At 40.8% G+C, this 15,017-nt stretch overlaps 1 protein-coding gene across 3 annotated transcripts; it reads left to right on the top strand.

Moving 5' to 3' along the window:
• Positions 1–992: 992 nt before the first annotated feature.
• AGR2 (anterior gradient 2, protein disulphide isomerase family member) lies at positions 993–13,849 on the top strand. Of its 3 annotated transcripts, none has more exons than XM_043872310.1 (8): positions 993–1,146; positions 4,077–4,222; positions 4,479–4,542; positions 4,654–4,706; positions 5,987–6,060; positions 8,741–8,804; positions 11,574–11,657; positions 13,536–13,849. In XM_043872310.1, exons 2-8 carry the CDS (start codon positions 4,084–4,086, stop codon positions 13,583–13,585), a joined length of 528 nt encoding a protein of 175 aa, XP_043728245.1. In that variant the 5' UTR covers positions 993–1,146; positions 4,077–4,083; the 3' UTR covers positions 13,586–13,849. The 3 variants fall into 3 exon arrangements, with proteins under 3 accessions (XP_043728245.1, XP_043728244.1, XP_043728243.1); XM_043872309.1 differs by having other exon boundaries at positions 1,034–1,164; XM_043872308.1 differs by lacking the exon at positions 993–1,146 and adding an exon at positions 1,228–1,372.
• Positions 13,850–15,017: the final 1,168 nt, after the last annotated feature.

The following is a 15,017-nucleotide window of genomic DNA, read 5'->3' as shown; positions in this document are numbered from 1 at the left end:
AGTTGAGCTCAAATCATTACTTTTATTCAAATTTCTAAAGAAATTATTTCTGTGAACTCATTTCAAATGAAAACTCACCATTTTTTAAATCACTTCCTATTTTGCCCACAGAAATTCAGCCTTTATCAAAAAATTCACCTACTTGAGAAAATTTTGAAATAGTATGATCTCAACTCATTACAAATTTTTCTTTTATACGGCTTGCATCTCATTAGCTAATTTTCTGTTGTTAAAAATTTTTCTGTTCTGAACTTTTAAGGATTACACATAGTTTTCACAGGACTAAAATTTTTTACAGAAAACCCAAGTCCAGTCTTAAAATGTTGAGTGAATTATTGCATAAATTTAAATGAGAAAGTAGTTGCACATCTTAGTTTATAGGTCTGAAAAATGATGGAAATAACTTCCTGTTATGCCTAGCAGGAAAGTTTGCCATTGAATGAGAAAATATCTGTGAAATACCTTTGAATTCTTTGGAGGGAAGTTCCTGCAAGGTGATTAATAAACACTCATAGTGTTAGGATATCTTTTTTTCAGTAACTTCTTTAGTTTTAATATATTATATGAATGCTTGTTTTGGATTACTTTTGTACCTACAATGAATACACATTTTGTTTGCCAAGAAAAGGAAGTACATTGTGTGAAATAATTTACACCATAATGGAGGACAGAAGCTTATATGAGTATAGGGGTTAGAACTGTGAATCATCTCTTGTGTGTTTCTAACTAAATAGAGGCAATCCGCCCAAGAGAGAGAGAAAAAAAAAATTCTACAAACCACAAACTCCATCCAATCACATAAAGACAAATCAGCCTTCAGGCAAATCAAATGTCTTCATTTAAACCGTACCTGGATTTGGCACTCTGCCCACCTTTCTCAAATCTCTTAACAGTATGCTTTCACAAAGAGTTAAAGGCATACATACTGAAAGGCACTCCGTCTGCAACATTATTTTTAAAAAACAGGGAACTCTTTAGCCCCAGGAAGACCTGGGGAAAGAAAGTTCCTTTCAGAGTCCGCACCGTGTGAATACAGGATTAGTGGGTGGGATTGAGGTGTGCTCAGGTGCATAAATAGAGGTGTGGGCTGAGCCAGCATACTAGGAAGCTTGGACTGCATCGAGGCCGCCTGGCTCACACAGACAGGTGGGTGGGGAGATCCAGGTAAGTCTCCTGACAGCATTGTTAGACGCGCACCTGTTAGAATGAGCTTTGGCCTCTGGTTACCACATAAAGGTGGAGGCAATCCACAGGCACAGGAGTGCGGGGCAGTTCCAGGAGCTGCAAAATGGGATTTGGAGAGGGAATTGATGGAATTTCCACCAGAGGCTTCCTGGGACTCTGTGGAAGAGTGATCCTGAGCTGATTCAAGGTAATGCTTGCTCCCCCAGAAAACGAGAGGTTTAAGAGTAAGCGAACTCCTGGAGTTTTCAAGCCTGACACACAGCCCAGGGTCTCCCGTCTTGGTTACTGAGCCCCGATCACCATCGAATGCTTGTTTCTTTCTTACTGGCAAAGCAAAGACCTGCAGGACTGTGAAACGTCAGCTCAGATTAGCTGCTGGGGATTACAGATCAGAATATTATTGCAAATCAGGAAATAGCTCTCCTTCTGTGTCTGATATAAAGATATCTTTATTGCTTATTCAGTCTTTAAATTCATAGGATAGAATGTAAAAGGAGAGATCTGGTTACTTTCCCAAAGCATTTATGAACAAAGACACTGAAACCTCCTGCAAGGCATTCATTGATGAAGACAGAGATACAATGACCAGTGGAAAGGGCTGGTTTCTTAGTGTGTGTATGTATGTCTTTCCAAATTATTAGTGTCCTCCATGGTTAGCTTTCTGTTTTGAGGTGGTTTATGCATGCAATTTGCAGATCACAGTCAATTCAGGACTAAAAATTGATGTGTTGAAAACAGTACAGTGAATCTCAGAAAATCCTATTTGTACAGCAGGAGTTATATTCGGCTCCCTTGAGTCATCCTGCCATAAAACATGTATAAGGTATCAATAGTTCCAATCTGAAAGCTGCAAAGCTATAATAGGAGGTCCTAATGGCCACTTGCACAACAAGAATTGTCAGTGGATTAAATAAATACTTCACCACCTGTTTACTACTATTTTTGCTAATATACATTTGTTGCCATACATAAAATATATAATCAAACGTTTGTCGATAAATTTCAAGTCATTACTTGCCATGATATTTTCTGAATCAACCATTATCCTGAACAGTGTAATTATTCTCACATAAGGGTTCTTGGTTTTTATTGTTGTTGACATGAAAAAGAAGTCTTTGTAACAAAAAGGCTAGAAGACTTGCAGCACACTTGGGTTGCTTCTGTAAAATACTGTATACAAAAATTGTTACTGGCATTTCTGTATCTTTATGGGTATAGAAAATGAAGACAGTGTATCCCTGTTTTTCACTTATGTCTTTTTTGTGAGACATTGTGTGGCTACTACATACTATGACATAGACAATAATTGGTCAGTTTAATACAAGGCATCATCTGGATTTGGTAACTCAGCAATGCCTTTTTTTTTTTTAATTGGTTAATGCTTAACAAGGGATTCCCAGGTGGCACAACGGTAAAGAATCCACCTGTCAATGCAGGAGATGTGGGTTCAATCCCTGGGTTGGGAAGATCCCCTGGAGAAGGAGATAGCAACTCACTCCAGTATTCTTGCCTGGGAAATTCCATGGTCAGAGGAGCCTGGCAGGCTACAGTCCAAGGGGTCTCAAAAGAGTGGGACACGACATCACGACTAAACAACCATGCTTAACACAGGTTTTCCCTCAAGCTATCAGAATATGAGAAAGTTTACTCCTTAAAAACACTGAACATTGATGGCCCATCCTGTTTCTCTTGCAGGGTTCATTTAATTTGAAACACACCAATATTAGGGTTAGGTGTTTCTTTTTAACCAACTTCAGTCTTTGGCTTTACTGGCACCCCAAGTCTCCAGCTTTGCACGTCATGGTCCCTGGATGGCCCCAGTGATCCGCTAGTGCAATTCACTTTGCTGGCTCGCTTACTTCCTCACTCACCCATGGACTTTACCTTGCTATTCTCTTTCCCATTCATAAGCATCTGCTTTGAAATAGTACAACATTTCCTGATATTTAAATTTGGAATACTGGAAAGAAAAAAAAATTAACAAAGAGACATCCATGAGGTTGGTCTCTCTGTGTGATGTGTCCTGTAGAATATTTTATGGGATAAAATAGAAATGTTTTGTGCACAACCACCTACCTACACAGGTCCACACTAAGCGTCAAAGAATTGGTTCACTGGAAGAAACTTCCACTGATGTATTTTAACCAGTTCAGAACCAATATATCTAGAGTTTGAGTGAATGTTACACTAGGGAGACAGCTGTGTGTGTGCAAGCCTTTAGTTAAAAGATAAAGTTGGCAGTTTCTAAATGAAATAAATCATTTCACTCATATCTTATTTTTCAATGGCAGTGTCCCCATTTTAACAAAATGTTAAAGAAATATGTATGTTTAGGGCAATTTTTTCCAAATGGGAAGATGGGAGCCAGCACTGCAAAGTGGCAAGATCCAAAAGACTTGGTTCTATGCCCATCTCATTGGTCTTCATTTCTCTGAATTTCAGATTCTTCACCTACAAAATGAGACACCGGGGAGGTGGGAAAAGAGGATATAACCCCTAAGATGTCTTCTAGCATGAAGTTTTTTAGAAAAATATAAAATTTAAAGCAAATTCCCTTAGCTATAAGAATAGATACATCTATCTCCTTATTTTCTTAAAATATATCTGTATATTTCTACATTGTATATTACTATGGAGCTCTTCATCAGTATACTTTTTTTCTATATGGATCTATATCTATACAGAGGTGGATAGATAGAAATGTATACTATGCACTCTTAGGAAAGTTCTGTGGAAGGTATTTTTTCACTCCAATTGCACGTGTTCAATCCCATCTAAGCCTCAATTCTTGTTGGGTCCCACAGTTGTGCTGCAATCTGAAGATCTTGAAAAATTGCTACTTCCTTTTTGTTGTACTGGCTTCTTGCTAATTTACTTGTTTTCCATATCAGATTTGCCATGGAGAAGATTCCAGTGTCAGCATTCCTGCTGCTGGTGGCCCTCTCCTACACTCTGGCCAAAGACACCACCGTCAAACCAGGAGCTAAGAAGGACACAAAGGACCCTCAACTGAAACTGCCCCAGACCCTCTCCAGAGGTAGGAGTCACATTCTCGTTGGCCTCCAATTATACTTAATTGGGAAGGATTTAACTCTCAGAGCTGAGATCTGCGTGAACATATTTTTGTACATGTTCTTTCTATATTTATCAAAGTTTACCATTATTTCTGTTTTCTCTAGAGGTTTTTGCTCTTCTTTAGCATCAAGTATATAACAATCCCAGTTTTACAACTATTTTTCAATAGTTCTGGGTCTGAAAGCATAACAGTTTTAGATATGGTTTTTTTGTTCTAGGTTGGGGGGACCAACTCATCTGGACCCAGACATATGAAGAAGCTTTATACAAATCCAAGACAAGGTAAAGACAAACTTTAGGGAACTCTCTCAAAGCTCTCAAGAGAGCCCTCTAGCGATCTTTAGTGACACACAAAATCCTACTCATTAAACATGATCTCTTTGTCTCTTGAAGCAATAAACCCTTGATGATTATTCACCACTTGGATGAATGCCCACACAGTCAAGGTAATTTATACTTCTAAATATAATTTCTTTTATAGGTTTATAGCTTTAGGGGGAGGGTCCAGATCTCTCATCTTTATACCCTTAGCACCCAGCACAGTTGAATTAAAAAGAATATTTTATGTGGTAAACACATATTTTGAAGTAACTTCAAATATTTCCACATTTTGTGTTAACCATTGGCTCACAGTTTGAAAACACCAGCTCTAGAATTCATCCCTGACTTCTTGCTTTGTCTTTTATCCCACATTCAATACATCAGCAAATACCAAAGCTTTACCTCACACTGTGTCCGAAGGCCAGCACCAGCCTCCTGCACAGTCACACAGGACAGTGCTTAGAAGGCTCCTATGCTTGCTGTAAAGATCAGCTGCTGCCATCTTAAAAGTCACAGTAATTATGGAACAAAGGGCTCCATATTTTCATTTGGCACTGGTGATGGTGGTTTAGTTGCTGTCCGACTCTTGTGACCCCACGGACTGTAGCCCACCAGGCTCTTTTGTCCATGGGATTTCCCAGGCAAGAATACCGGAGTGGCTTGCCATTTCCTTCTTCAGGGAGATCTTCCCAACCCAGGGCTCAAACCCAAGTCTCCTGCATTGCAGGTGGATTCTTTAGCTCTGGGACAGAGGTAAAGCCGTATATATTACAAAGGCCCACTGGGCCCCATATATTACATAGCTGCTGCCCCAGTGCAGACACTTCCTACTACCTTACTGCTACTCCCCTGGTCCAAACCTAGATGAGATCTTGCTAGATCTGTGACAGGCACCTACCTGGCCACCCTAGGATGCATCCCTAATATCTTTGAAGGCATCAGCCTCTCACTTCAATGTCATTTCCTCAAAGAAGTCTACCCTAAACACTCTCTAGTTTTTAAACCTCTTGCTTGGCTTTATTTTTCTTCAAAGTGCTTATCTCCACCTAAAGTCGTAAACGACTTGCTTGTTTATGATCTGTCTCCTATGCAAACATGAGTCCTATGAAGAAAGCACGTTTTATTTTTTTCCCACTGCTCTATTCCCAGGCCATGAAACAGTCTTGCCACATAGTAACCACTCAGTAAACACAGGTTTAAAAAAAATTAAGAGATGAATGATTGACTGGCTGAGCAGTAGAAGCGAAGCTGGTCAATGGTCTAGATATTTCTTCATTAATCATTTGCAGAAAGGGTGGGGTTCAATACTGTATTAAAAATACAGTTCAACTTAAAATCTAACAGAGAACCATGGTTTTACCTGGTGATGAGATGAATGCTTAAACTATTTTTCTCTGCATTATAGCTTTAAAGAAGGCATTTGCTGAAAATAAAGAAATCCAGAAATTGGCGGAGCAGTTTGTCCTCCTCAATCTAGTTGTAAGTTAGCTCTTCCTCCTCACTGCCATTGCCCTCAGTATTTGAAATGGGTGGTTTCTTTTTCCTATATGTCTTTTTTTTTTTTTCCTATATGTCTTAAGCATACTACTTTAACGGGGATCTGTTCCGAATATCACATTTCATAGGCTACAGGGAGAAAAGATGTTATTTTGCGTCTATCTTGCATGTCTACATTTTGCTTACATATGTGCATATATATGTGATCACATCCGTGCCCAGTTGCTCAGGTGTGTCTGACTCTGCCAGCCCATGGACTTGTAGCCTGCTAGGCTCCTCTGTCCACGGAATTTCCCAGACAAGAATGCTGAAGTAGTTGCCATTTCCTTCCCCAGGCAATCTTCCCAACTCAGGGATTTTGTTTCGTGACGAATAATTTTAAACTGACTGAATAATACTCTCCTGTGGTCCAGGATGTCTTTGTTGCTGTAATAAATGGGAGGTTTTTGTCATTTACCAACTCCTTGCTGTGCCGCTTTCCCCTGCAGTCCTGGCTGCTCTCCACTCATTCCTACTCCATGTGCCCTCTCTTTCCCTGGAAGAGACAGCTCTCTTGGTGCCCAAATCTAATCACTTCATGAATGCTGTGGGCCAATGCTTCCCCATCCTAATTGGCCATCACCACCTCTCTTCATGGTAAAGCTTTCTGTTTTTATAAGTTCTACTCAGCGTAGAAACAGGATCCACTTCTGTTTCAAAGGCAAGTGATCAGTAAAAACTCAGAAAACTCTTTCCCTAACCCTGTGTTCCTGGGGGCTTCTCTCCCTCTCTCTCCTCTCCCTGGGTTGACAGATGAGCTTCTTCAAGGAGCATCCACACCAGCTGTTCTTCTTCACCTCCTTCCACACACTCCTCTTCCTCCATTTACCCCTTAATATAAGTGACTTCCCGATCTCTACTCGACCTACTTCTCTTTTCATATTTTACATTCTCTATGGACAATTTCATCCAGACCTGTTCACTGCTAATTCCCCCGTCTTCTTCAAATACACAACAGCTTCCAATCTGTGTCCACAACCGAATTTCAGAAATCTTGCAATCAGCTTTAACTTGACGTGTTCAACACTGAATTTATCAACATAACAGGGTTTTTAAAAAGCTCTTTTTTCTCCATTCCCTATTCCATAAGAGTGTTATTCTAGACTTGACTCTCTACCTCACCTCTGGCAGTCATGAAGGCCTGTGGTTCTGACTTGGAAATAGTCTTACTATTGGTCACTTCCCTATAAATCCAGGACTGCTGTTTTAGTCTAAGAGTTTTTCTCTTTGCTAGTATACAGTAAGTGGCTCTCTGACTGCAAAGTAAATCCTGTCTGACCCCGCACGATTGTCAAGAGGAATTACTCTAAAAACCAAATTGGCATCGCGGCTCTTCTAACATCCCTCCAGTGGTTCTTCTCTATTTACGGGCAAATCTAAACACTGTGGTGAGGTGTGCAAGGCCACTCAAGAGCCACCCCTGAAGTAGCTTTCTAGCATCATCTCTCCTACAGCCTCAGCACCTCTTTGCATGTGTGCTCAGTCACTCAGTCCAACTTTTTGCAACCCCATAGACTGTAGCCCACCAAGCTCTGTCCATGGAATTCTCCAGGAAGGAATACTGGAGTGGGTTGCCATTTCCTTCTTCAGGGGATCTTCCTGACCCAGGGATCAAACCTGCATCTCCTGCATTGCAGGTGGATTCTTTATCACTGAGCCATCCAAAAGCCATCCCTACCCTTTAGTCTCATCCAAATACTCGATTATAGAAACTGCTAGGTCTTTCATCTGCCTTTGTATCATCGTCCCCCCTCCTCTGCCCAGAATGACCTCCTTTTCCATGTAACTGACTCCTATTCATTTTCTAAAGATTTCTCTTCACCCAGTTCAGAAAGCTCTATGGAACCTGCAGACAGGGTTAAATGTCCTACTCTGGGCGCTCAAGGTGCCTGCATATCCTTCATCATAACATTTCACCCACTGGATCCCCAATATTCCTTCTCCTTCTCTGTCTCCCAATGTGTGCTAAGTCACTTGAGTTGTGTCTGATTCTTTGTGACTCCATGGGCAGTAGCCCACCAGCCCACCAGGGATTCTCCAGGCAAGGATACTGGAGTGGGCTGCCATTTCCTACTCCAGTGATCTTCCCGACCCAGGGATTGAACCTGTGTCTCCTGCATTGGCAGATGGGCACCACTAGTGCAACCTGGGAAGCCCCTATCTCCCAAAAGACATGCATTAATTCAAGAGAATTGCAGTATACTGCTCAATAAAGTTCTGAATTAAACGATGATAGATGAATTCTCAAGACAATCCTGTTTGTTTTGTAGTTTCTCCAAAAATGACTTCCTTTTTTTTTTTTTCATTGATCTATTTCTTCCTACCTCATCCAAGATGCGTTCCCTGAACACCATATGCCTCCCAAATTCTCCCTTATTGAATTCTGGGGCTCTTTATTCATCACAGACATCAGCTCTTTACTTCCTGTTCTGCATCACATTCTGCTCTAGCTTATTATTTCATGCATGTAACTAGCTTCTCCATCTGCATCATAAATTCTGTGCTAGAGATGTGCCTTAGAGTGCTTTAAAGTCCTTAGTCCAGGAATGGACATGTTTTTATAACAAGTTTGAAAATAACTGAAGGATAAACAAACTGAAAGTTGCTTTTTTTTTCATCTTAGTATGAAACAACTGACAAGCACCTCTCTCCTGATGGCCAATACGTGCCCAGGATTTTGTTTGTTGGTAAGTAACAGTGGCGATGAGGTAAAACACTCTGAACACTACACAAACCCTGCCACATCTTCTCCTCCGTCCTGCACGCCCCCACCTGTTGCTTCACCACCGCCAAGAAGTGACAAAGCTGGAGTGGGGGGTGGGGGGCCAGCTGTTAACTTTCAGTTTCACAAAACATTTTCATTAGAAACTGCAAGCTCCTACCTATTTTCATACATGACATTTTTTCATCTGCTAATTTGAACTTCTCATTTTCTGCCATAAGAACACCTGAGATGGAAGTACCCTGTTCATTGTTTAAATGTATTTCCCCGAATTATATCATGCCTGTAAATATTTAATCAGGCATCCTATTGCTTTGTGTGCTGGGTTTTTCTTTCTGATGCTTTTGATCATTAGTTTTTAGGTGTGTTATGAATATGGGCTGAAAGAAAAAAAAAAATCAGAGGAGCCATGCTCCTTCCTGCCACTGGTACTTTACATATGCTGTTTCCTGTCTGCCCCCACCCTGCCTCAGTTTCCCCAGGTCACCTGGGTAATCACTGTCATTCACAGACCTGCTCAAAGCCCCATGATGTGTCTTGTAGCACCATGTTCCTCTCAATGGTCACTCTTTCCTCAGTTATAATTTTGCATTTACTGGGTGATTGTCAAATAATTATTGACCCCCAAGTGGTAGCGACTAGATCTTTTCCTCATCATCATATTTTCAGAATGACCCTGTGGTAGGCTTACAGTAAATATTTGTTAAATGACTGAACAAATGAATTGAGTTTGGCTTTGATCAAAGTGGCTCAGACGGTAAAGAATCTGCCTGCAACATGGGAGACCTGGGTTTGATCCCTGGGTCAGAAAGATCCCCTGGAGAAGTAAACGGCCACCCACTCCAGTATTCTTGACTGGAAAATCTCATACACAGGGGAGCCTAGCAGGCTGCAGTCCATGGGATTGCAAAGAGTCAGACACAGCTGAGCAACTAACATTTTCACTTTGATCAAAGTCATACTGGAAAAAGTGGACCATCCATAATTAAATTCATCACATAGCACACCTCAGGCTGAGCAAGGGGGTTCACCTGCGTAACTCATCCATGTTCACACTAACCTGCACAACAGAGAGAAAAAGTGAAGGGAGGAAAGGAGCAAGGTTGAACCAGAGCTAATCTTACAATTTTGGTCTTGTAGGGATTTAGAAGATTTAGAATCCTTACACTGAAAGGGCCTTTAGAGGTTATCCTGCCAAACTCTGTGCAGGAATTGTCTTCAGCGCTCCTCTTAAGGGCAGTCTGCTGTGCTGTGCTTAATCGTTCAGTTGTGTCCAACTCTTTGTGACCCCAAGGACTATAGTCTACCAGGCTCCCTCTGTCCATGGGATTCTCCAGGCAAGAATACTGGAGTGGGTTGCCAAGCTCCTCTGCAGGGGATCTTCCCAACCCAGGGCTGGAACCCAAGTCTCCCACATTGCAGGCGGAGTCTTTACTGTCTTAGCCACCAGGGAAACCCAAGGGCATTTTAAGCCCTGTCTAATTCCTCTGGTCATAAGAACCAGGTCCCAGGCAGGGTGCTCTTCCAGTTCAGCAGTTCTCCACGAGGCCTGCATATTAGAATTGCCTGGGAGATCTGAAAAATCAAGTTGCCCAGGCTACATCTCAAGCCAGTTAAATCAGAATCTCACGGGGTGGAAGGCAGGTGGCAGTCTTTGAACGCTCTGCAGGTGACTCCCTTGGGCAGCCAGGAAATGTGAGCCAATGGTTGGGAGACTTAAAAGCTTTTCTTCAGTAAATAGATTATGAAGGTGAGACCCTGTGTGTACACCAGGCAGAATTAGAGTAGATCTTAAGTCTTTCTTGAGTGAACACAGGTCAGTTTCCTGTAATTTATGTCTGCTGGTCCCAGTCCAACATTCTGAAATGACAGGGATTGTCCATCAAGTACCAGTGACAGACTTGGCATGCATGAGGCTGGGTTTCATGTGTCCTTTGCATCTAATTCTCAGGTAATGGACCACAGGCTCCTTTAATCACTCTCTTAAGGAAAGGCTGCTAGGCCTCTGTATATCTTAATACCTCTTTTTTGGATGTATCTTGTTTATACCTTTTTTTCCTCATTAATTGGTAACTTCAAGTTAAATGTAAAACATGAAAAATAAAAAGACTTAAACCTAGAGGAATATATACATAAAGGACTCTCAAATCTCTATTTTTAACATGCAGCTTGTTAACAATAAAGTAAAAAAAAAAGTCATAAGAGGACAATACACAATTATTTTACCTTGGCTGCTCTTAAGAGCTTGAATTCTTCTATTAAAAAAAAACAAAAAACTTTGGTTTGGATAACTATCATTTGATGTGAGTTTCTAATTATCTAGGCTGCTCTTGGTAACATATTTCAATTACAACATAATCACTTCAAAAGTTTAAAATAATTCTTTAGTAGAGAGGGCCATTGCTTTCACCAAAAACAAAACACCACTTCAACAATGTATATTACCCTGCTTTCAGGCTGCTATAGATAGAACAGCAGAGTCTGTAACCTTTTCCACAAATACTACTGCCCGGCTACTGAATGCTCCCAGTCTGGCTCTGGGTACCAGCTGCAGTAGCTGGGTTGCAGACTGGATGGAGGAGAATCCCATCCAGCAGGGCACCTCGTGTTCCTATCATGGGATGTGAATAAAAACGTAGGCTTTCATGGGATGCAAATAAACACGTAGGCTTCCTCTGCAAAACAGGTTCCTTTGAAACAAAATACCTTACTCCTTTCGACTTTTTCTTTGTAGACCCATCCCTAACCGTTAGAGCTGACATCACTGGAAGATACTCAAACCGTCTCTATGCTTATGAACCTTCAGACACAGCTCTATGTAAGTGTTACCTCCTTGGAATATCCACAAAATTGCTGTTGTGATGGGTAGAGAGTCTACATTGGGAGGGGAAAAAAGCCGTGCTCAGAGACTCCAGAGAAACAGTCTGACTATACCTAGTCTTGTGGTTCTCCATCAAATCACATTCACTTTGATCTCATTTTTTAAAATCACAAAGAAGAATTCTTTAGATTAGGTGTCTTTCCCTCCAGGGAAAGACCATAGGACCATATTACCTGCTTTTCACATTTCTCTTTGGCACAAGTAACTCCTTCTACCTCAAAACGGAGTACAATAGTAATAGTACCAGGGTAATAGTAATAATCTGCATGCTTTGTTAATTTTTTTTCACAAATAACAAAAGTGAAACCATTTAATCCAGCTTATTAAAGCTGAATTTGAGTTCAATTTTAAAGATCAGTAAGAAAGATGGTTCCAAATAGTTGCCAAGATACTCAATTCCCCTGGGGTTGCCATAAAATGGAAAAAAAAAAAAAAGTTTGAGACTCAAGGCAGAAGAACCTCAATGGGAAACTGTACCTAGCTGTGACATGTAATTAGTCCTTCTGGGAAGAAAACTGGGTTTTGTCCTAAGGACCAATTTGCTCAATGACTAATGACTGTATAGACTGGCAATGTCCAATTTGTCAGCCATTAGCCACATGGAGCTGTTTAATAGTAAATTTAATGAAAATTAAACAAAATTCACCAAGAGAAAACTGTATTTCAAAAAGACACATGTACCACAATGTTCATTGTAGTACTATTTACAATAGCTAGGACCTGGATGCAACCTAGACGCCCATCAACAGATGAATGGATCAAGAAGTTGTGATACTAATATATGATGGTATATTACTCAGCCATAAAAAGGAATGAACTTGAGTCAGTTCTAGTGAGGTGGATGAACCTATAGCCAGTTACACACACTGAAGTAAGTCAGAAAGAGAAAAGCAAATATAGCATATTAACACAAATATATGGAATCTAGAAAAATGGTACTGATGACCTATTTGCAGGGCAGGAAGAGAGGACTCAGTAATAGAGAACAGACCTGTGGACACAGTGGGGCAAGGAGAGGATGGGGTGAATTGAGAGAGTAGCATGGAAACATAAACATCACCGTGTGTAAAACAGAGAGCTATTGGGAAGTTGCTGCATAACAAAGGGAGCTCAGCCTGGTGTTCTGTGACAACCGAGAGGGGTGGGCTGGGCTGGAGAGTGAAAGGAAGGCTCGAGAGGGAGGGGACCCATGTGTACTTACGGCTGGTTCTCCCTGTTGTATGGCAGAAACCAACGCAACATTATAAAGCAATTATCCTACAGTTAAAAATGAAAATTAAAAAAAATTCTGATCTACAGACACAGTGACCACATTTAAAGTACTTAATGAACAAGCACTGAATATTTTTCATCATCACAGAAACGTCAATTGGGTGTCATCAACCTAGAACGTTATATTGGGAAGGATGGTGAGGTTGTGTCTAGCAGCAGGAAAGAAGGTCCCGTTCCATTAGCAATGCCCCCAGTGGGTGCTGAGAGAACCAGGGGATGCACATCCCAAGTGTATTGAACATTCTTGAGATAATGGTATAAAGCTTAATAGGACTTTGGGCTCCTTAAAGGCAGGTATTCTGCACAGGTAATATCACCATGCCTTGTAGAAAATGAATTTAATAAACACTGGAAGAGATCTGGATTATAATGAAAGCCATTTCATGTACTTTTAGAAAAAATTTACAAGATTACCAACTATTCACCCTATGATAAAACAGCACCTATTAAACAAGAACTGGAATACTAGAGTTTAGGGATAAACTATAACTATTAATATAATTCTGATGATGTGTTGACTCTTGTAACTTTTTCCTCTATTAGTGCTCGACAACATGAAGAAAGCTCTCAAGTTGCTGAAGACTGAACTGTAGAGAAAACACAAAATCTGCAAGATCCACCCTTTGTGTTGGGCCTTGAGACTGGAAACCAGAGGAGGTTTTGGAAAACTATGGAGAAGGCCGAAGCACTGGTGAACCTACTGATTAGATGATGGTTTCATGTTACAACAGCTTTTTGTAAAAAAAGAAAAAAAAATGGTTTTACATATACATGTATGAAAATAATATCATATGCTTCCATAGTGAGCCATGATTTTTAAAAAAAAATAAATCCTTTTAGGGGGTGTTCAAACTGTTCATTTTTTTCCCAACCTGGTCTTTCATGAAAAGCTATTTGGTTTACTCACCAAATAGAGTTTTTAAACACAAAATGTTCAAAAAGGGGACAAGACAAACCTAGCTCAAGCCACAAAGCCCAAAGATAAAATTATCTTCTCATCTCGCTATAGCTTCTAACTGGGTGACAAAAGGTAGACATGAGCTTGAACAACAGAAGTATCAAACAATACGCTCTAGGGTGACAAAATATCTAAGGGCATCAAGAGCAAATCAGTATCTAATTGAAGACGTTCTCTGGTGGCTCATTGGTAAAGAGCCTGCCTGTAATGCAAGAGACACAAGAGATGTGAGTTTGATCCCTGGGGCTGAAAGATCCCCTGGAGAAGGAAATGGCAACCCCCTCCAGTATTCTTGCCTGGAGAATCCCATGGACAGAGGAGCCTGGCAGGTTACCATCAATGGGTCGTAAAGAGGCGGACATGAGTTAGCAACTGAGCATTACCACTAATTGAAGACCACTTTGCCTCACTCTGGCCAGAAACTCCTATGGACACACTTGAATTTAGCAATTCATTTTTAGTTAGACTTTGCTCTCAGAGAAAGCCTCTGACAGGTAGCTTTCTCCTTCAGAAGGCTAATTTTATGAAAAGGTCATTCAGAGAACATCTGTATCCTTGAACACACTCCAACCACATCCTGAGAATTCAGCCTCACACTGTATTTGGTTTCTTAAGATTTTATAGTACTGGCCTGAAATTCAGTAAGAGCCAAGGGCAGTCACATCACCTCTATGGGGTGAAGATCAGAGGTCACTATCTCTCTTTGGACGGTTAAGGGAGAAGGTGGCACCAGAAATAGGAGAGCAGCTTTACCTATATTTAACTCTGTATTCTGCCGGACAAAAACTGTTGTGTTGTTCAGTCACTCAGTTGTGTCCAGCTCTTTGCAACACCATGAACTGCAGCATACCAGGCTTCCCTGTCCTTCAACATCTCCCAGAGTTTGCTCAAACTCATGTCCATTGAGTCAGTGATGCCATCCAACCATCTCATCCCGTCACCCCCTTCTCCTTTTGCCCTCAATCCTTCCCAGCATTAGGGCCTTTTCCAATTAACACAATGAAAAGACAAAAATTAGCAATATGTATTCCTATGTACTTACTAATTAATACTAAGTATCACTAATA

This window comes from Cervus elaphus, chromosome 18, assembly GCF_910594005.1.
Source record: "Cervus elaphus chromosome 18, mCerEla1.1, whole genome shotgun sequence".
Taxonomy (NCBI): domain Eukaryota; kingdom Metazoa; phylum Chordata; class Mammalia; order Artiodactyla; family Cervidae; genus Cervus; species Cervus elaphus.
This window is presented reverse-complemented; position numbering and strand designations above follow the sequence as displayed.